The 22,205-nt window shown below is 49.0% G+C and overlaps 1 protein-coding gene across 3 annotated transcripts; it reads left to right on the top strand.

Annotated features, from left to right (window-relative positions):
• Positions 1 to 486: 486 nt before the first annotated feature.
• On the top strand, positions 487 to 21,900 carry GATA3 (GATA binding protein 3). 3 transcript variants are annotated; one of them, XM_009213943.2, is made up of 6 exons: positions 487 to 661; positions 2,192 to 2,801; positions 5,194 to 5,730; positions 10,936 to 11,081; positions 16,412 to 16,537; positions 20,737 to 21,900. In XM_009213943.2, the coding sequence occupies exons 2-6, from the start codon at positions 2,561 to 2,563 to the stop codon at positions 21,019 to 21,021; spliced, it is 1,335 nt and encodes a 444-aa protein (XP_009212207.1). In that variant the 5' UTR covers positions 487 to 661; positions 2,192 to 2,560; the 3' UTR covers positions 21,022 to 21,900. The 3 variants fall into 3 exon arrangements, with proteins under 3 accessions (XP_009212207.1, XP_009212209.1, XP_003903424.1); XM_009213945.4 differs by lacking the exon at positions 487 to 661 and adding an exon at positions 1,513 to 1,790 and having other exon boundaries at positions 10,939 to 11,081; XM_003903375.5 differs by lacking the exon at positions 487 to 661 and adding an exon at positions 1,517 to 1,790.
• Positions 21,901 to 22,205: the final 305 nt, after the last annotated feature.

The raw sequence follows: 22,205 nt of genomic DNA, 5'->3' as shown, positions 1-22,205 counted from the left end.
AACCCTCACACACCAAGTTGAAGCTGAATATTGATGTTCCTTCACCGCATGAAAGGAATCCTTCAGAACTTACTTTCAGGGACGGCTTCTTCTATCTCGAATTTTTGCATTTGTAGGGAATTTTATGGGGTAGAGGAGCGAAGAGGGAACAATGTCTCCAAATAAAACCCCAAATTAAGGTCTCAACCCCATCGGTGGGATAGCCTGCGGGGGAACCCACTCCCTCTCCTCGCAGCATTGCCCTGGGGGCGAGCAGAGAGTGGATTTGGAGTCTTCTTTTCCCGCCTGACCCCTGATCGCCCGAGCAGCATTTTCGGGCCGGCGGCTGCAGCCACCCAGGCGCCACTAGGGGATGCAGTGGCTCAAAGGACCGAGCGGGCTGTGCAGGTTGGAGCCCGCGGGGCGGGCCAATCGCGGCTAGTTCGCAGCCTCGCCCGCTGATTGGCCCCTCGCTGCCCCGCCCCTTCTCGCCCCGCCCCCCTCTCTGGGGCGCCTTGCAGCCGTGTGCCCTCCGCGCCGGGGTGCCCATTGCGCAGAGCGTGGCCTGGAGACCCGCGAGCCGGGAAAGGTCGCCGTGGAGTCCCGACCAGAGGCCGGGGTTGGGGTCTGTGCAGACTGAGGGCTGGTTTCCTCGACTGGGGGAGAAACGCCGGGAGCCAGAGTAAGTAGGGCTCCGGGCGGGGCGAAAGGAAAAGTTGGGTCCCTGGAGTGAAGACCGAATTCTTTCTGTCCGTCTACACTGAGCGTACTCGGGGAATGAGTTAGAGCCAGTCTCTTCCTCCCCTCCCCTCCCCCCTTCTAATCCCTCACTGTTGCCACTCAAGTCAAAAGCACACATTGATTACAAATATTAGGTCTGGAAAGGGCAGCTGCAACAGCTGAAGCGTGTTCACTCTGGGGGCTCGAGAGCTCAGAAGGCTCGGGAAAGAGGTGACAGTGACAACAAAATTGACACGGGCGCTCCAGTCAAAGGCATCTCTCCTTTACCCGATGCCTCACCCTCTTAGGAAGTCGGCCGGAGAGGCAAATCTCAAAGCACCTTCACAGGAAACATTTTGTTTTTCTGATCAATTTAACGCGCACGTCTCCCCACATCGCTGCGCTCTCCCAAACAGTCTGCATTGGATCCTAATAACGATCCATGCGTGCCTATTGTTCAAAAGTCTGAAAAAGAAAAATCTGCCCATCGAAATGAACTTCATGAATGGGGCAGGCTGGCTGCACTGGGACAGAATCGTCCACCCGACCCGAATGAATCGGCAGGAGCCGCGGCCACATTTAAAGGGCCAGAGCGCGCGTTCCCTCCCGTCCGCCCCCAAGCCCCGCGGGCCTCGCCCACCATGCCCGCCGCCCCTCCGCCCGCGGCCGCCCTCTGCGGCGCCCCTTTCCGGTCAGTGGAGGGGCGGGAGGAGGGGCGGGGGTGCGCGGGGCGGGGGGAGAAGTCCTGGAGCCGGTTTGGGTTGCAGTTTCCTTGTGCCGGGGATCCTGTCCCCTACTCGCCAGCGCCAGGCTCCTCCCCCCTCGGCGCGGATGACACTAGAACCTCCTTAAGTTGCGTCGCGCCACAGCTGTCTGCGAACACTGAGCTGCCTGGCGCCGTCTTGATACTTTCAGAAAGAATGCATTCCCTGTAAAAAAAAAAAAAAAAAAAAAAAAAATACTGAGAGAGGGAGAGAGAGAGAGAAGAAGTGAGAGAGACGGAGGGAGAGCGAGACAGAGCGAGCTACGCAATCTGACCGAGCAGGTCGTACGCCGCCGCCTCCTCCTCCTCTCTGCTCTTCGCTACCCAGGTTGGTACTGGTGACTTTTTTTTTTTTTTTTTTTAAGTTTTATTTTTTGCCCCCAACCACTTGGGAGGACGTAAAGCAATTTTAAAAACTCAACTCTCCTCTTTTGGAGGTTTTCTAGGTGCTGAGGGGACGGTCCCGGGACCGGTGTCCCCGAGGGAGGGACTTGTCCTCCAACTTTCAACAGTCAGCCCCGGGACTTGTCCTCCAAGTTGCTCAGCCAGCCCCGGCTCCCGCGAGTCGGGCTGCAGGGACGTCCCTGAGAGTCCTGCGGGCTCCCTGGCCGTTTCCCCGGGCGCCTGTGCGGGTCTCGGGTGCGCTGGGCGGGCGGGCGGCGCGAAGGGAGGTGGTGCCACTCCAGCAACCCAGGGGCTCATCCAGGTCTCCCCTTCTCTCCCTTGCAGGTGACCCGGGAAGGGACTCCGCCTCGGAGCGGCTGAGGACCCCGGTGCAGAGGAGCCTGGCTCGCAGAATTCCAGAGTCGTCGCCCCTTTTTACAACCTGGTTCCCTTTTATCCTGCCGTACCCAGTTTTTGGATTTTTGTGTTCCCCGTCTTCTCTTTGCTAAAAGACCCCTCCAAGATTATTTTTTAAAAATCCTCTCCTTTGCTCACCTTTGCTTCCCAGCCTTCCCATCCCCCCACCGAAAGCAAATCATTCAACGACCCCCGACCCTCCGACAGCAGGAGTCCCCCGACCTCCCAGGCCGACCGCCCTCCCTCCCCGCGCGCGGGTTCCGGGCCCGGCGAGAGGGCGCGAGCGCAGCCGAGGCCATGGAGGTGACGGCAGACCAGCCGCGCTGGGTAAGCCACCACCACCCCGCCGTGCTCAACGGGCAGCACCCGGACACACACCACCCGGGCCTCGGCCACTCCTACATGGACCCGGCGCAGTACCCGCTGCCGGAGGAGGTGGATGTGCTTTTTAACATCGACGGTCAAGGCAACCACGTCCCGCCCTACTACGGAAACTCGGTCAGGGCCACGGTGCAGAGGTACCCTCCGACCCACCACGGTGAGTGCGCCCGGGGTGCGGGGGCTCTTGTCGGCTGCGTCAGTCGTCCCGGCTCGGGGAGGTCGGGAAGGACCTGAGGGCGGGGAGAGGTCAATCGAAAGCCCCCATCTGCGGTTCCTGGTTCATTTACAAAAAAATTGGGGCCCGGAAATGGGCAAGGAAGGCCTCTGGCTCGTCGCGAGAGTGTGTTTTGAAACAGTCGCAGCAGGCGCCTCTCCCGGCTGGTGGCCCTGTGGCCTGGCGCTCACCTGGCGGGCGCCAGGCCGCAGCCCTTCGTTCCTGCGCGGCTGCAGGTTTTGGGGGGTCTCGGGATGTCCCCAGGCGTGGGGTGCCCTGGCTCTGTCTCCACGGGTCCGGGCTCCCTGGGCCCGGTAGCCAGCGCCGGCCAAGCCCGGCTGGAACCCGGCTCTTCCAAAAAACCTGGCGTTCCCTGTTACCCGCTAGCTCTTTCTAGGGGGGCGGCCTCTGCCAGCGTCCCTCAATTCGCACATTTTCAGAAAGGCCCCAGAGACTTATTTATTCACACCCTTTTCCTTGACCTTTTCCCAAAGCTAGTGCCTTTGGATTTTAGACAGGTCTCCTACCTCTTGGCTTCAGGAATGGAATTCTGATGCTGAAGGGATTTGGAGGGGAAGACCCTTGTCTTAAGTTTGAGGGATCTGACGTTTCCCAGATTCCCGGCTGCACAGAATTTTCCTGCGTCTTTGCTTTCAAGTTGCCTCCATGCCTGCAACTCTTGTCTTATACTGTCTCTGGGTACTGCCCTCCACTAACCTCCCACCTAAGATGTAGCATACACCCCCGTTTAAATAGAGGCAATTCCAGAACCACCTCTTTCCCCTTTCACCTGGAGAAGTTTAGGAGAGTTCTGAAATGTAAAAAAAGAAGACCGGGCCTGTGTAGTTTGAGGAAAAAATGATCGAATACTTTCCAGCTCTAAGTTTGTTCCTAAAGAAGAAACAGGGGCAAAACATTGGTCAGAAAAAGCGTGAGGCTTTCTGAGTCCAGCCAGACCGAATTCTGCCCTGATCCCCCTACTTAGAGCCTGCCTTGGCACCGATGACATAGCCCCTCCGGCAGCAGGCGTCCTCTACCCTGCTGTCGCCAGGTTTTAAACAATCGTTTCTGCGGATGGGGCGCTCTCTGCCCACGTTCTGTGCAGATCAACAGTTAAGTGGAAATGCGGTAGAGGCAGACTTAATATTATTTACTATACTACTTCCTGCATAATATGAATCTTGACCCTTGGTGTTCAGAGAACTCTCTTTCCCTCTCCACTCCCCTCCCCTTCCTCTCTCTTAAGTTTAGTTTCAGTATTGTTCTTAATGGTTGAATCGAATGTCAAATGCTGAGGCAGGTACCGGATTTAAAGATCAAGAAGTGTGTGGATTTGCACTTGCTTTTTAAATGAACCCCTCAGAGTGTATGAGTTACAGCTACTTTAAGAGTGTGTGTTTTAAATGAAGGCTAAGCAGACTCTGTGTCTGAGTCATCTTTGATTTAAAATATATACATCAACTGGAATTTTGTGTCTTTGGGGCTCAGGTGAAAATTCACCTATGGCACTGGTGGGATCATAGCTTTATTGAGGGTGCATGGGGCTTATATTATCTCCTTCTCCTTTAGGATTCGGGAGGGTGAGAAAAGTAGAGAAAACGGCCATCCCAGGGTCCAGCCTTGTGAACTTTCTCCAACGGCCCAAGCAATGAAAATGTCCCTGCAAATCCCATTTTAGGCCTTTTGCAGGCAGCCTGGCTGATTCTGAGCAAGCACTGGGTTAGGTTTCCGGGAACTAACCCTGAAAGTCTCCTGACTTCTGTCCCAAGGCCTCTCCTTCCTGCACTCAGTGCTGGGAGCTGGGCCTGACTCCAGGGTCTTTTTCTGGTGTGAGCAGTTGTGTGGCCGGGCTCCATCCTTCAGGCCTCCTCACTCACAGCCGGCTCTCTTATCAGGCTGACTGGGATTAAGTCCGAGTCAGGGAACTCAGGGCCATTGAAGGAAACCCATAAATCAAGTCAGGTTCTAGAGAGAGACTTTGGGGAATGTGATTTAGGCAGTGTATCTGGAGAGGCCAAATAAGCAAAGGGGCCCTTCACTCTGCAGCAACCTCTCGGGTGTCAGCCACAGGCCCTTCATTCTGCTGGATTTGATGGGACATCCCTGTGGGAGACAGGGGTGAAGGATTCTGTCCCCAGCCTGACCCCCAGGTGTGCCAGGCAGGTACTCCTGGGACCACTGGGATGAGAGAGCGGGCCTGAGCCCTTGTCTGTGCTTGGACTTTTGCTGAAAGGGAGGCCCGTGCGAGGGAGAGAGTCCCCAGGTGTCCCTGACGGCCTTGCAGGGTCACACTCACCCTCCTTCTCTCTCCTGCCCTTTCCCCGCTGCCCCACAGGGAGCCAGGTGTGCCGCCCGCCTCTGCTTCATGGATCCCTGCCCTGGCTGGACGGCGGCAAAGCCCTGAGTAGCCACCACGCCGCCTCCCCCTGGAACCTCAGTCCCTTCTCCAAGACGTCCATCCACCACGGCTCCCCGGGGCCCCTCTCCGTCTATCCCCCGGCCTCGTCCTCCTCCCTGTCGGGGGGCCACGCCAGCCCGCACCTCTTCACCTTCCCGCCCACCCCACCTAAGGACGTCTCCCCGGACCCGTCGCTGTCCACCCCGGGCTCGGCCGGCTCGGCCCGGCAGGATGAGAAAGAGTGCCTCAAGTACCAGGTGCCGCTGCCCGACAGCATGAAGCTGGAGTCGTCCCACTCCCGTGGCAGCATGACCGCCCTGGGGGGGGCCTCCTCATCGGCCCACCACCCCATCACCACCTACCCGCCCTACGTGCCCGAGTACAGCTCCGGACTCTTCCCCCCCAGCAGTCTGCTGGGCGGCTCCCCCACCGGCTTCGGATGCAAGTCCAGACCCAAGGCCCGGTCCAGCACAGGTAGGAGCCAGCTCTCCCCTGGGGCCTTTTCTTCTCCTCCCTCCTCCCCTTTTCCTCAATCCAGGACCGCACCTAGAGGGACCCCTCAGGGGAGCCGGTGTGTCCCAAAGCCTGCTGAGATGCCATTTCTTCCTATTCTTCCTGCCGGGAAGGCACTGCATGTCCTGCCATCCTAGCTCATGCCTGGCTTCGGAAGCAGCGGGGAAGTGGGATCTGATTTAAAACCCCCCAATGAGCTGGGAAAGGAAAAAGACGAACAAAAACAAAGTCGTGCCCTCTTCTGCCTGTGGCAGGACTTCAGGATTCGGTTGGTAACTTTTAGTCAGTTTCCAAGACCAAATGGAAGGCCTAGGGAATAAATCTTGAGTGTTTCATGCTAAAACGAAACCTCCTTAAGCCTAAACAAACACAGGTCCCTCTATGACCCCTTTGGCCTCTGTCATTCTGACTGTTCCTCTCGCTCAGCTCAAAGGGGACCATGCAGTAAGGACAGTCCTTTATCAGACATGTAAATACAAAGTGTGTGTGCAAGAGCCTGGCCAAAGCTGCACACATATTCTCTGCATGGAAAAGGGGGCTCTCAGCTGAACCGAGAGAAAGCGGTGGCTTTGCACTGGGGAAGCCGAGTTGAATGAAAATCCAATATTGCCTGGCCCAGTTAGTTACCTGAAGCGTCTCCTAGAGCTCTCAGGGCAGGCAGGGGCAGGAAGCCGTATTAGGACATATTGCTTGGCTGAGCTGCAGCCAGAGGAGGTAGAAAGGAACGGAAAAGTGCTCCAGGTGTGCAGCTCAGTTTCCTGTGCTCTGTTCCTTTCCAAAATGCAAGCGCTGCCTAGCAGCACCCTGCATTTTTATTCAATTGGTGTCATTACTTGCATGAAAAAAACCCCCACACAAAATACTTTGGCTTTAAAAATCAATCAATCCCTCACCAATTCCATTTCTAACCAAAGTAATTGAGTCCAAAGAGAGCTAGGGATTCTCTGAGATCGATTTAACTGTATTTTTAGACAGGGTTTGGTGAAGATTTTGATGTCTCCTTAGGCGTGTCCATTTCAGAGTGGGCATCTCTTCCCTGATCCACTCCGGGTATCTTGCCTCTGCTCTCTCTCTGTATAGATCCTACATAGAAAGCAATCGTGAAAATCACTTGTCTTTTAGGGATGAGATGAGCAGCCTTGAAATCGAGCTCCCAAAGCTCCGGTTTGAAAAACTTCAGAGGGAGTACTCTGGGAGCCCAGTGACCATGAGATCGGTTTTCAGGGTTTTTTTCCAGGGTGACATTCACTCTGGCTGCCTGAGCAGGACTGTCTCTATTTAGTTGATATGTTTTAGCTAATCCAATTATTTTCAGACTGCTGCACGCGACAGTTGCATTGTTTATCCCGAGCCAGGAACTTTAATAGAGTCCGGATGCGGTTAGGCTGACAGAAGAACTCAGACCTGCATGTTCAGTACATGAAAGTAGGCAGGAGGGAGAGGGAGGCAGGCTAGCTGGTGGAGTCAAAAAGAAAGCAAGAGGCCGGGAGAGCTGGAGGCACAAAGTGGCCGCAGTGCCTGGCAGGGGCTGGGCTTGGGGGTGGAGGGAAGGATTAAGGAGAAGTGGGGTGCAGCTTGACTCAGAAACACAGGCTGGGGCGCTAAATCTAAAGAGAGCAGAGCTGTGCATTTTGAGGTCATGATGGGATTTCTTTTCTTTTTCTTCTTCTTCTTCTTTTTTTTTTAAAGTTCTCTTTTCTGGTAAGGCTATGAGGTTGGGGAGAGCTCGTGGTATCTGAGGCCGGGGTAGTGGTTTGTGCGGGGGGGAGGGGACAGAGTGACTTTTCCAAGATACTCTGGTTTCTTTACCCTCATTTCCGTGTTTGATTTCTCCCCCTCTTGTGCACACTTTCTGCCTTAAGTCTAGTCTTTTCTTTCCTCTCATTTCTTTCTGTGAGACTCTGAACATGGAGGGGAGAAAGAGAGGGCCGTGGTTTCCCTAAGCCAGAGCTAGGAATACCGATACACCGATTTTGGTTTTTTGGCAAGGGGGAGAGGAGGCCATTGCAATTTGGCCTTTTTACTTCCTCCTTCTTAATTCCTTTCTCACAGTCATGAAAACCAAGAACAGCACACCTGGCAGGGGCGGCGAGAGAGCTGGGACTTTTGGGAGTGTGGAGGGGAAGTTTTGAGAAGCCCCTCCTTGTGCAGGGGCTGGAGGTGGTGGGAATTCTTGAGGAGGGGATTCTCTTGGTTTTAGTGGTTGCTTTCTCTCTCTCTCTATTTTTTTCCCCCTTTAACCTCTTCTTTGCAAATGCATTTGCTGAAGGAGGACACAGAGAAGAGAGAGTTTTTGGGGTTGTCGCTGGAAACGGTTGAAGTTGTGGTTAGGGCACCTATTGCTGTCTTAACGCCTAGGCTGGGACGAAGCTTTTGCAAACAAAAGACAGAGTCTTTGTATCCAGGGCCGCTTCTTAGCTCCCCTGCCACCTTTCCAGTTGGGCATCTCCCTCCACCGTCCTCTGATCAAGCTCCTGCCCTGCTCCCTACCCCCTCCCACAGCCTGGTTTCAGGGTTTCAGGCCAAGGCGGAGTAAGAGGCGTTTGCCAGCAGCTGTTGAATGTCAAGAGGCCTTGCAGCTCTGTGGTTCTTGTCACCTAAGAGAGAGGTGTCTGCCTGAGCAGCTCACAACAGGCAGGGGTGAGGAGTGGGGAGGAAAGAAGGCAGGAGAGAGTCAGGGCCTCCATTAGGAAAATTGGCTGTTTGCTGAAGTCACAGACCAGAGGCAGCAAGGAAAAAAGAAGAAGAAAAGCCCATAGAGGCAATGGCAAACTTGCCGAGTGAATCAAGACAGAAAATTGCCCTAGTGTGCAGATCCTTGTTGAAGAGGTAACCGTTGCTAGCTTTCAAGGTGTTTCTGAAAAGGAAGCTGTCACCCTCCCCAGCGCGCTGCAAATGAAAGGAAATCAGACTGATCACGTCAGACTGGGAGGTCCTCCAGCGCCAGGGTGCCCAGGAGCCGGGTGGCAACCACGCTCCCCGCCTCCAGCCACAGCGGCCTCTCTTCACACTGCCCTCTGCCCAGTGCCCAAGTAGGGGAGGAGCCCTAAGGGGTCCCCTGTCTGCGCAGGGTGGGTAGTGGGCCTGCAGTCCTAGCTGGGACAGGGCCAGTGCTGCCCTAGAAGGAGCTAACCCAGAGGCCACCGGGGACACAAAAAGGCAGGCCTGTGGCCTCCTGGCTTGGGCTGTAGCCGGCTGCTCGCCCACTCACCCTTCACTCTTTCCTTCCAGCCTCCCCCACATCCAGTCTGCCACATCCCTCAGGCTTTTGACCCCAACTGATAGGTGTCTGGGTGTGATTCAGGCCTGAGTCTTTTTCAAGAACTGAGAAGAGTCGTTGGGTACTTAGGAAGGCGCCTTTGGCACACACTGTGGCATGTTTGTATTTAATCTCAGGGGTTCTGGGGCACAGCGAAGGCACTCTGGGGACCCTAGGTTAAGAACCTTTTGGAATGTAGAGCAAAAAAAAAAAAAAAAAAAAACAAACAAAACAAAAAAAACCTCTCTTATGTCCTCAATTTTTTTTTTTTTTTTTTTTTTTAAAAAGCAAAGTAGACAAAAACTAGTGGGCACCATCCCTGACTCTCATGGAAAAGGGTGCAAGACCTTCTTCCATTTGCAAAAGACTTTAACTTTCCTAAAGAACTTATCCCTGGAGAGGATCACAGGCCCCCAAGTGTGAACCCCCCCTAGATCCCTCCTACTTGGTCTGGGGCTTTCCAAAGGCCCAATAGGTCCCGTATCTGCCAAGGCAGATTTTTCCTCCTTTTAGGGGAATCAAAATTCTAAGGACCCTACTGGGTTCTCTTTTTCCACCCCAGTGGTCCAGGCAGGTTGGAGGTCATTAATTACTCTCTTAAAACAAAACAGTCTTCAGGGCTCATTTTTCTTCCTTACCCACCCTCCAGGGTCCTCCTCTGGGCCTCCCCTCTCTGGGGGACCAACTGGAGTTGAGCCTCCTGTTCCTGCAGGGAAGGGGAGTCCTGGCTTTCTCCCGGCACCAAGACACTGGGCACTAGAGACCCAGGTGTCCCTGGGCCCCCCAGAAGCAAGGAGATTCTCCTAGAAAGCATCTTTCTCTTCGTCCTGCAGAAGTTGAAATCAGTGAGCAAACTCCCCCGTGTCTTGAAATGGTAATTTAAGGGATTCTTCCAAGGAGTTTTCTGGGTGGGTCTGGGTCATTTTCCAGCCTGGGCTGAGGGAGTGAATATGCCGCTCAAACTCCCTACCGGCCTGGCCGGTTTTTCGTTTATTTTGTTTGTTTGTGTTTTTGGAAAAAGAGAAACTGCAGGCAGGCCTTGGTTAATGAGCAGCCACCCCCCTTCGTTAACTTGCCTCTTCTGATCTTCCTCTGATTGGCTTCACTCTGTCCTCCCAAACCTTCCCTTTTCCTTTTTCCCTCCCTCCCCGTCTTCCGGGTTCCCCGCCTAAAGTTTGCATCTCCCCCCTGCACACCCTGGCTGGGGTCATACTTTAACTTCAGTCTCTGTAACAGTGGCTGGCTGGAAAGCTATGGAAACCCCTGCTGGGTCCTAATCGCTTCCTCTCCGGCCGGGGACGTTTACAGTCTGATTGGAAGTAAAATCTAAAACCCTAGCTACTGAAATCAATCAGCCGATTGATCAATCTATACATCTATTTATTATCTGTTCACCTATCTAGCCATTGATTAATCCTTCCTTTCCCCCATCCTAATCTTCATTATTTAATCAATCTCTATAGACAGACCCATGATGATAATGGGTCACCTTTGTCTTCCTTTTTTTCCTTTGAGGGAAATGAATGGAATGTTTGGCTTTTGCCACCATCCAGGGCTCAGGATTTTCTCAGGGAAGTATTTGAGCTGGAATCTGCGTTCCTTCTAGGTCCTGCCCGATCTTCTCCATCAAGTCGGGCAAGCCAAGAACAGGGTTCTGTTGCAACGATGCATCTGCCCCTTCTGCGGGCGCCTCTATGTGTGTAGGGGGAGCGGTCACGCGGGGACAGCATTCCCCAGCTCAACTTTGGAGCGTCTTGGAAAGAGGTTGGGGGTGGACACGCTCCCCAAAAGAGGAAGGAGAAGGAAAAAAGTTCTCCATTTTACTTTTCTTCCCCCAGTTCCAAATGCTGTCAGCCTTCCCGCGTGTTTTCCTTCCGTAAGTGGCTTATCTGTGCTTTTGTTTCCAGAAGGCAGGGAGTGTGTGAACTGCGGAGCAACCTCGACCCCACTGTGGCGGCGAGATGGCACGGGGCATTACCTGTGCAATGCCTGTGGGCTCTACCACAAAATGAACGGACAGAACCGGCCCCTCATTAAGCCCAAGCGAAGGCTGGTAAGTTCTCGGGAAGGGATGGATTCCACGCTGACCATTCCCGGTTTCTCATTTCCTCTCTTCCGGAAGGACAGCTTTCTGCAGGAAATTGATTGACAGGATAGCCTCCAATAATGTCAGCTGGCTTGGGATAGTTTTTTGTTTTTGTTTTTTTTCAAATTTGATACACAGAACAACTCTTTTTCCCCATCCGTGTTTCTTAAGTCACTTGTGAAAATTTTAAGGAGACTGAATTCTTGGTTATCAAATCTGCAGTGTATTCCTGAATAGAGTAATGGTATGAACAGGACCAGAGCAGCTGGTTTAAATGTATTGATGAGCACTGTTTGACAGGTAGAGACATTTAGTATGAGGATAGAATATTCCAGAATGGGTTCCTGAAGTTGTGGTGTGTGGCTTCCCAGGAAGGATCACAGACTCGGTGCAGTGGATGGACTTGTTATGCTAATGCTTCAAAATGGTTGGAGCTGATTAAATGAATTTCACAGGCTTCACCAGCAACCAGTGAGCCTAATGCCACCTTTCTTTCTTGGTCTCAGCATTTGAGAACTTTCCACAGGCAATTCCTGTGGGCAACGTCGTGTGAGTCCTCTCATACCTGGCATTTGCTCTTATTTTCTCTTTGAACTACTACCAGAGGATAGTTTTTTCCCTCCTCTCTCATTATTCTTTAAAAAACTTTTGAAGCATGAGGGATCCTTGAGAAAACCTGGCTCTGTCAAGCATTTATAAGGAAGACTCACAAGGGACATTCATTTGCAAGCTCCTCTTTGGAAGTCTGAATAGTGAATGTACGCGACAGACAAATAACAACTCTAGCCACAGCTAAGAGATCAAAATGTGAATGTGGTGCTGACATTCACCAAGTAGATGTGGGAGGAGGGGATTTCCCCATGCAGATTAATGGATACATGAGCATCCATCAATTTCTAAGGGAGGAAAAAGAACACCTTTGTATTCTTTTTAAAGAATTATTTGCCCTCCCCATCAGATTGTAGTGCAACTCAACACGTTTCACATCCTCTTTTGAAGAAGGAAAAACTTTCTTTTTTTTTTTGAGATAGAGTCTCACTCTGTCACCCAGGCTGGAGTGCAGTGGCACAATCTCGGCTCACTGTGACCTCCACCTCCCAGGTTCAAGCAATTCTCCTGTCTCAGCCTCCCAAGTAGCTGGAACTACGGGCACCCGCCCCCACACCTGGCAAATTTTTGTATTTTCAGTAGAGACAGGGTTTCGCCTTGTTGGCCAGGCTGCTCTCAAACTCCTGACCGCAGGTAATCTACCCACCTCGGCCTCCCAGAGTGCTGGGATTACAGGCACGAGCCACCGCTCCCGGCCGAAGAAGGAAAACTTTCTAGGGATGGAAATGTCCACATGACTTTAATCTTTGACAATCCTGGATATCTAGGCTTTATTCTTTCTGATCTTTGCCCCCTTCTCCAACTTTCTCAACCTTCCCCCAGCTCTCCTCCTGCAGTTTGGTTTTTTTTTTTTTTTTCCTTTCTCTCATGTGCAAAGCTGACTTCCTAGGAAAAAGCTGCCGGATATCTGAGCGCTGGAGATAACTCATAAACAACAACTCAGCTTCCCCAACCTAAACACCAAGATGTTTGAACGTATCAGAACAAGAAGTGTTTGAAAAAAAAAAAAAAGGCTAGAGGTGTTAGTGCAGAATGAATATGATCACACCACAAAAGAATGTTTTGAATCACTCAAAAACCTGGCCCTAGTAAAAAAAAAAAAAAAAAAGAGAGAGAGAGAGAGAGAAAGAGAGAGAGAGGAAAAAAAACCCAACAAAAACCTTCTTGTTAAAATGTGTCTTGGTACCATTATAGGTTTTTTTGTTGTTGTTGTTTTGTTTTTGTTTTTTTTTTTAAATAAAAGTAAAGAAGGCAAAAGAGAGGGATTAAAAGTCTTAAGGTATGGGCTGATTGGTGAGCAAAAGTTTATTTGACATTTTCTTGGGTTTTCTTCTTGTGTCTGGTCAGATTGCAGAGGAGGATCGTACTTCCATTTTATACAATTTTGTCTCCACTCACCTTTCATAGGAAAGCTCTAGAACTCTGAGTAATAATTGCTTTGAATTTTAGAGCTCAATGACTGTCACATTTTTCATCTGTCTTTTCTTTCTTAATCATCTGTCTTGGGCGGTTTGATGTTTTTAGTTCTATAGAATTCATAAGCTACAGGGAGATAGAGCACAGGACACATTCAGATTTCTCTTTCTTTCTCTTTCTTTCTTTCTTTCTTTCTTTCTTTCTTTCTTTCTTTTCTTTTCTTTCTTTTCTTTCTTTCTTTCTTTCTTTCTTTCTTTCTTTCTCTCTCTCTCTCTCTCTCTCACCCTTCAGGCCTAAGTGTGGCTGACTTTGTTTTCAGACCTCTTTCTTCTTTCCTGTATTCCCTAGTATACTGTTCCAGTTCCAGATTGCTATTTTTGTTGAAAACATTTGCAGATTCACTGAAGACCACTCAGCCCATACATAGCTAGCTCTTCTGTGAGATGCATATTTAACCCTGAATAAACTAATGCAGGAAACAGGAGAGAGAACTGAAAGGAAGATTCATAGATTCTTTTCCCCCGGCATTGCCAGGATTTTCATACATCTCACCACTAGCGAGAGGCTGAGCTGCTTGCCTTAATATATTCTACCTCCTGCTAGTGACCCAAACAGTATGGCTTGAGAGACCCTAAGTTCCCATAAAGTTTGTAGTACTGGAAGCATCTTCCTTTGCTTTTATTTAGGTTGCTGTCGATAGACTGCAAAAGATTACACGCTGCACCTTGTCATCTGGAGCTCTGATTTTACCAGTTGGCATTATATGCTTGTACTGTGTACATTCAGAATTGCTGGGCTAGGAAACCCAGGTGCCTGAGTGATATTAATCTGCTATAACTGAGTAGCTCTTCTAAAGAAAAAAAAAAAACTATAGGAAGATAATAATCACATATAATTTAATTGTCAAAATCATTAAGCACTGGTTTTATGTTGTACTTTCTCCCGAAGAGTACACAAATGAAACAGTTGTTTCAGCCTTAAATTATCACGTTTCATAAAGGCAGTCTGGCAGAGGCATATGGGGTTAGAATGGACACTCATGGACAATGTGAATTACATTCAAGATGGACAGCAAAAGACTCCCATCTTCTCCATTGTGATAGATCAGGGCAGTTTTTAGTTTCCAGTTCCTTAGAATACAGAAAAGAAAGAATTTGTTTAAAAAGGTCATAGTATACTCTGTTACTTACATCCCACAGGAGCATATCTGTGGAACAATTTAGCAACTTTGAAAGAAAAAGGGTCACTCAGGTTAATTCAAAATTGCCACTGGGTTCTCCATATTTGGTGGCTTTGGGTGTTGGCTTCAACTTTTTGCTTGAGAAAATATTGATATAAATTGTACCAGGATCCCAGGCCAGGTACAGTGGCTCACACCTGTAATCCCAGCACTTTGGGAGGCCGAGGCGGGCGGATCATGAGGTCAGGAGATCTAGACCATCCTGACTAATATGGTGAAACCCCATCTCTAGTAAAAATACAAAAAATTAGCCAGGCGTGGTGGTGGGTGCCTGCAGTCCCAGCTTCTCGGGAGGCTGAGGCAGAAGAATAGCGTGAACCCGGGAGGTGGAGCTTGCAGTGAGCCAAGATCACGCCACTGCACTCCAGCCTGGGCTACAGAGCGCGACTCTGTCTCAAAACAAAGCAAAACAAAACGAAAAACAAAAAACAAAACTGTACCAGGATCCCTATAGTTCTTGCTCTGTGTTCTCACAACCATACCAGAATTTTCTTCATCACAGACAGAGACTAAACTCTTTCTTCTCTTACCTTTCCTTTGATAATATTTTTGATCCAGGAACGGGGATAATTTTGCAGTTAAAATTTTTTTTTTTTTTATGATAGAAGGTGAGGAAGAGAGACAGGTTAATATTAGAAGTGACCCAGCTCCATTTTCTTCCAACGGTTTTTTTCATTTCTTTTTTTTAAAGCATGAACAGAGAATAGTCACTGGATCAATTTAAATATGTCAAAAAGTGAAAGAAAAATCTCTCTTTTAAAGGAAATTAGGGCAGTAACACAACCAAGGAATTAAAATTCAAGTTGAGGCTGACCTTTGACCTGCAACTATGCTACTCCGTGAACAGCAAATAGGAAATGCCTGATTTCACGAAGGTGGACTGGTATCAGAGGAGGCAAGGGATCCAGAGTTCCTGACGAGTGGCAACATTCCTTGGTCTTTTGAGTTTGTTTGGTGAATCAAATTTAGGTGACAGCCACCTAAAGAGAGTGAGGGTGGCTGTCTCATGAATGGGAAGTGACCAAGCTTGAAAGCACAGGCTGTGGTGGCTCACGCCTGTAATCCCAGCACTTTGGGAGGCCGAGGCAGGCGGATCACTTGAGGTCAGGAGTTCAAGACCAGCCTGGCCAACATAGTAAAACCCTGTCTCTACTAAAAATAGAAAAATTAGCCGGGCGAGGTGGCAGGTGCCTATAAATTGCAGCTTCTAGGGAGGCTGAGGCAGGAGAATTGCTTCAACCTGTGACGCAGAGGTTGCAGTGAGCTGAGATCACACCACTGCATTCCAGCCTGGGTGACAGAGTGAGACTCTTGTCTCGAAAAGAGAAAACAAGAAAGTGCAGGCTGTATAAATTTAGGAGGTCTTGTCGACTTAGGATGTCCTACTCGGCGCTTCCTCAGGTGTGTCACCCATGTGTGCATGCCACTCACTTGCACAGACATTCTTTGCAGAATTTGCTGTTGTGTTAGCAGGCTGTTCTCTTGATAACTCAGCCTTTCTTTGTTTGGGATCCAGAGCGTTTCTGGTGCTTGACTTTGTGCTTCCTTTGCTGTGAGTGCCTCCTGATGACCGGAGCCTATTTGAGGATGGATATTCTTGGGAGTTGAGTTTGAAAACGACCTCATGTGGCCCTGGACTTGGTGAAAAACGCAACTGAAAGCCCAGTTCCAAAATTGGCTGGCTAATCCAAAATTAACCACCCATAAAAATTAACCCTCTGGTGTACTTTGTGGGAGGAGGGTAAGAGGCTAAGACTGCCAGGGAGGAGGCCCTGGCTTCCTGCTCCTACCGGAGAGCGGTGGGTGAAATTCTGGCCACGTTACTGCAAAGTGTAGTGGTGACATTTTTCTTTTCGAGGCAGCTTTTGGGGATGTGTATCACTTTCATGTGGGCCACTTGCTAGTTTTGATTTCAATGACGATTTCTTCCTTCCTTTTGTTTTTTTTTTTCTTTTAAGCCTGTCTTCATAGTGATGACAACACATTTACCATTTGTTTTGATTTCACCCTCTCCTCTCTTCCCCACTCTCAGTCTGCAGCCAGGAGAGCAGGGACGTCCTGTGCGAACTGTCAGACCACCACGACCACACTCTGGAGGAGGAACGCCAATGGCGACCCTGTCTGCAATGCCTGTGGGCTCTACTACAAGCTGCACAATGTAAGTGGACTGGGACCAGCAAGAACGGGGCTCCCTTCCTGATGGTGACCGGCAAACAGCGTCACCACCGCCCTCTCCACGTGCATCGCCCACCGCGGGGGCAGATCACAGGCTCCAGATAATCGATGCAATAGGACCTAGCTTGGAAAACTACTTTGTCTAGCATAGCCTTGCTGAGGCCGAGGGGGTTTACAGCCTGGCAGCCACACAACCCCCTTGGTATGCATTGGACACTCCACGTACCATGCAGCAATGCAGCAGTCCGATGTGCTGGCTGGGCCTGTCTGGTTTATAATGAAAAAAAAAAAAAAATCTTCCTTTTGGAAAACAAAAAAAGCCACCGGTCCTATGTTGTTGTTTCCTGACATTTTAAACTTTTTGCGGAAAGAGAGAGTGAAAGAGAAAGGTAAATAGAGTTGTAATGAGTGGCAGGGACTCTGGAAACCAAGAGGATCCATTCAGTTACTGAGAGGTAAAAATCTTGGCTAAATCTGTGCTATGAATTTGAAATGGATTCTCTGTATAAAAGACACGGAACAAATGTCTGAGGGATTTCGTCTGATGTGTTTGTCCGAACCAACTTTTACGTGCAGAGAGCTAGCTCCTGAGGAAGGTGGCTCACCTGGGAGAAGTTACCATACCAGGGAAAAGAAACTGTCATTTTCTCCTTTTATGTCATGTTAGCAGAATGGTAATTGCCAGTCACCTGAGTTTAGCTGTGTCATTTCTAATCTTTCCATTTGGGGTCCTCTCATTTCGTAATATGTCTTAATCTTAAAAAATTTTTTTTCAGGTTTTTTTTTCCTTTTTTCTGAAACCATTCTGGCTCATGATCCTAGTGAGGCTTCAAGTTTACATTAATTCCAAAGACAAAAATGGTCATTTTGGTCTCTCCCTGTCTTGTTCTCTCTCTCCTTCCTTTTTAGCTCTTTCTGATTCTCCTAAATTCCCTTGGCCAACCTGACTTTGGCAAAGTCCGGGGCTGAACGGGGAGGAGACAGGGACGTTTGCTTGCGGCGGTTCTGGCAATGAACTCATATTACTCAGGAATACCTGGGAATTGGGGAGGAAGCTTTTCTGGTTGGATATTTTGAGTCATAGAGAACTTCTTAGGGTGACCCCAGCACCCTGCTTCTTTTTCATTTCTTGGGAACAAGTTGTTGTGATTCTGAGGAGCTCTATACACTCATTTCCCTGCCTGTGCCATCTCTCTCGCTGTGGTCCCGGTCCAGTGAATGAAACCAGAGTCTTACTACGATCCCTTATTCTCCCTTAGGTCCTGGGACTGTGGTCCGTATACATTTATCAGCAATTAAATCCAAGTTCTGTTTTCACTTTGGGGAATTTACTTGCTGACTGCAGTAGAGATAGAGATTCATGATTCAAATCTGGAAGGCTTGGGCTTATAAGCTATTAGGCTATTAGCATTAGGGTTTATTAGCTATCCAGTCATCAGCACTGCCTATGAAGTTATTTCTGGGCTGTAATTGATGGATTTCAAAGAATTTTCCTGTTACTTGATTACATTTGAGCCTGAGATAGTCCCATGATGTAGACAGGGCAGAAATTATTTTTATTTCGGTTTTACTTGGAGGAATTATGACTCAGAAAAGCAAGTCGCTTGCACAAGGTAACGTGGCTGAGAAAGTAGAAGAGTCGGGGCCCATTTCAGAGTCAGGAGGCTTTCCTGGGAGGTTGGCAGTGTCAGAACTAAGAGGAGAACCAGGGGAAAGGGGTTGCTATCTTTTTTTAGAGTACAACAACATTGTAATGAATTGTGTGTGTATGTATATTTCATCCCTATATCCGTGAAAGTATAGGAATTACAGGAGATTAGTTATATGCTTTTTTGAATAGTTAGCTGGGATGAGATACGATCTCACTTGTGTCTGATCATATACATATATATATGTAATATATTTCTGAAGAATGTGAATTTCTCAAATCAAAGAAAAGCTGACAAATCCTCTCCATGCCTCACTTCTACCTCCTCAGTCTTAATGAGCTTGGTCTTCATGACTGGGCTTGGGTGAGTGGGAGACAGAAACTTCTTCATCCTCAGGAGTGGTTTTTCTGTCTTCTCTGGTTTACCAGGAATTCGTAAAAGGAGGGGATTGATGTGTATTGAACAGTAAGAGATAATAATCTATTAACGTTGTCATCGCGTTGCGTTTTGCTCTGCCCTTCCAGACATCCCTACATGGACGCCATAAGCTCTTTCTTCTTATCTAGGTGTTGAGATAACTGCCTACCTCGGTATCAGCATCTCTCAGTGGTGTTGTGACTGGTTATCTGGGGTTGTGTGGCTACTGGTGTAACTAGATATTATATTTAGATACCCGGCTATGTATAGCTAGATGTCAGCATCCAGAGCTGTGTATCTGGACACTATCTTGGTGAAGATTTGATGTGGGAGTAGATTCCTGTCATCTCTGTAGGCTGCATGTTTATCTTGATGAAAACTTTGAAGAAGGAACCCGGAGATGTTCCTCTGGCAGTGACCTTTCTGGGCTCTCCTGCCGTCGGTCACATTGCCTTCCCGAGTATGGGGGAAATAAGGTCTCAGCTCCAGTGTGGGGCTTTGTCTCTTTCTCCAGGTGACCTCTCCCAGCTCAGCTTCGGGAAGCTGGGTGTTGGCTGCTCTCAGCACGTTGGCCATTTGAATTCTCCCTTTCTCAGGTGTGATTTTCTGGCTTTGGGAATAGAGAGGTAAAACCCAGAGCCAAGGGTTCTCCACCCTTGAGAACTGTGGTGGAAGGCGATGCTTTCATCCCGGGAAGTCAGGAACGGCCAGGACACCGACATTCACTCCTTGAGTCTGTTTGCCACCCTCCCCTGGGAACGTGGCCAGATGTGGAGTTTGCTCTTCCGGGCAGATGTCTGCTGTCGGGGTTAATCTGCCTCTGCCTCCCTGTGGGGAGTAGCTTCTGTTTACTTTGTAAAGTTTCCTTTCTTGATTCTGGGCCCCCAAAGCAAGTGTATTTTTAAAAGGCAAATGAGGTTTATCAAGAAGAGAGAAATGGTAGCTGTCTCCGATATTGAAGTCTCTTGATCTTCCGAGTAGGGTCTGGTCTCTGTCTCTTTACTCTAGCACATTCTTGGTCTTTCCTTTTTAAGATGAGTGCCCTTTTGTGCTTTGCACTCCATAGGTGGTTATGAAATACTTGTTGATTTGTTGGTTGGCTGTTTGTCTGGTTAGAAGTGGAGAGTCAGAGCTAGGTGGAAATAGCATTTGCAGCCACTGCAGCTGCTGCTGGAGTGATAGAGGCAAGAGATCAGCTTTTGGCCAGGCGCGGTGGCTCACGCCTGTAATCCCAGCATTTGGGAGGCCGAGCTGGGTGGATCACAATGTCAGGAGTTCGAGACCAGCCTGCCCAATATGGTGAAACCCCGTGTCTACTAAATATACAAAAATTAGCCAGGCGTGGTGTCGGGCGCCTCCAGTCCCAGCTACTCAGGAGGCTGAGGCAGGAGAATGACGTGAACCCAGGAGACAGAGGTTGCAGTGAGCCGAGATCGCACCACTGCACTCCAGCCTAGACAACAGAGTGAGCAGTGAGCCGAGATCGCACCACTGCACTCCAGCCTAGACAACAGAGTGAGACTTCGTCTCAAAAAAAAAAAAAAAAAAGAGATCACCTTTAAGAAAGGCATGGTTTCATAAAATGCAACCCTGCTACATATAAATTCTGGGGGAAGATTTTATGACCTCTCAAAGGCCAGGTAGAAAAGAGGCAACCACAAGTTATTCAGTAGAGCGGTAGAGTCCTCATTTCTTCAAGGCAGACGGCCTTAACCACCTAGAGGCTGATGACCTGGGGAGTGCTGTTCAAGTTCTGAAGCAGATTTGTCAGAGTAGACACAATGGTATTTCCCTCTTGAAGATTCTTCACCACGTCGATTCTTATGAAATAGTCTAAGGAAGTTCTAAAGAAATAAGGCAAGTGAACTCCATTTTCGTTACCAGAGAAATACAATCGTATTAGATGGGTCTGTCATCTGGTAACTGTGTGTATTTGAGTTCTTCAGGCCCTGGGAAAGAGACAGGAGCAAGTGGGATAGAGGAAGGGGCCGGCTGAAATGGAAACGGATCCCTGATCCGGGGCGGCCGGTGGAACCCTTGTTGGTGTGGGAGAGCCTGTGCATTTCAGAGGCAGCCAAAAAGTAAAAAAAAAAAAAAAAAATTGATCTTTGTTTAGATTAACAGACCCCTGACCATGAAGAAGGAAGGCATCCAGACCAGAAACCGGAAAATGTCTAGCAAATCCAAAAAGTGCAAAAAAGTGCATGACTCACTGGAGGACTTCCCCAAGAACAGCTCGTTTAACCCGGCCGCCCTCTCCAGACACATGTCCTCCCTGAGCCACATCTCGCCCTTCAGCCACTCCAGCCACATGCTGACCACGCCCACGCCGATGCACCCGCCATCCAGCCTGTCCTTTGGACCGCATCACCCCTCCAGCATGGTCACTGCCATGGGTTAGAGCCCTGCTCGAGGCTGGCAGGGCCCCCAGCGAGCGTCCCTGCAGCCCCCTTCGACGTGCATTTTTGCAGGAGCAGCATCATGAAGCCTAAACGCGATGGATATATGTTTTTGAAGGCAGAAAGCAAAATTATGTTTGCCACTTTGCAAAGGAGCTCACTGTGGTGTCTGTGTTCCAACCACTGAATCTGGACCCCATCTGTGAATAAGCCATTCTGACTCATATCCCCTATTTAACAGGGTCTCTAGTGCTGTGAAAAAAAAAAAATGCTGAACATTGCATATAACTTATATTGTAAGAAATACTGTACAATGACTTTATTGCATCTGGGTAGCTGTAAGGCATGAAGGATGCCAAGAAGTTTAAGGAATATGGGAGAAATAGAGTGTGGAAATTAAGAAGAAACTAGGTCTGATATTCAAAAGGACAAACTGCCAGTTTTGTTTCCTTTCACTGGCCACAGTGGTTTGATGCATTAAAAGAAAAAAAAAAAAAAACGAAAAAAGAAAAAAGAAAAAAAAAAGAAAAAAAGTGTAGGCGAATCATTCGTTCAAAGCTGTTGGCCTCTGCAAAGGAAATACCAGTTCCGGGCAATCCGTGTTACCGCTCACCAGTTGCCATTGAGGGTTTCAGAGAGCCTTTTACCAGGCCTACATGCTTTGTGAACAAGTCCCTGTAATTGTCGTTTGTATGTATAATTCAAAGCACCAACATAAGAAAAGATGTAGATTTATTTCATCATATTATACAGACCGAATTGTTGTATAAATTTATTTACTGCTAGTCTTAAGAACTGCTTTCTTTCCTTTGTTTGTTTCAATATTTTCCTTCTCTCTCAATTTTTGGTTGAATAAACTAGATTACATTCAGTTGGCCTAAGGTGGTTGTGCTCGGAGGGTTTCTCATTTCTTTTCCATTTTGTTTTTGGATGATATTTATTAAATAGCTTCTAAGAGTCCGGCGGCAACTGTCTTGTCCCTATTCCTGCAGCCTGTGCTGAGGGTAGCAGTGTATGAGCTAGCAACGTGCATGTCAGCGACCCCGGCCCGACAGGCCATGTCCTGCAAGCGGCTCGGCTGCCTCTTCGCCCTGTCGTGTTCTGTGTTAGTGATCACTGCCTTTAATACAGTCTGTTGGAATACTATTATAAGCATAATAATAAAGTTAAAATATTTTAAAACTAC

The sequence above is a fragment of the Papio anubis genome, chromosome 11, assembly GCF_008728515.1.
Source record: "Papio anubis isolate 15944 chromosome 11, Panubis1.0, whole genome shotgun sequence".
Classification (NCBI taxonomy): Eukaryota; Metazoa; Chordata; class Mammalia; order Primates; family Cercopithecidae; genus Papio; species Papio anubis.
Note: the sequence above shows the minus strand (reverse complement) of the source record. Positions and strands in the feature narration are given on the sequence as shown.

What these genes read in the sequence shown, in the direction of transcription:
- GATA3 (XM_009213943.2), top strand. Translation starts at nt 2,561, where the DNA reads ATGGAGGTGACGGCAGACCAGCCGCGCTGGGTAAGCCACCACCACCCC. An exon ending in CAAGGCCCGGTCCAGCACAG is followed by an intron (nt 5,731 to 10,935) that starts GTAGGAGCCAGC and finishes TTTTGTTTCCAG; the next exon opens with AAGGCAGGGAGTGTGTGAAC. An exon ending in TCTACTACAAGCTGCACAAT is followed by an intron (nt 16,538 to 20,736) that starts GTAAGTGGACTG and finishes ATCTTTGTTTAG; the next exon opens with ATTAACAGACCCCTGACCAT.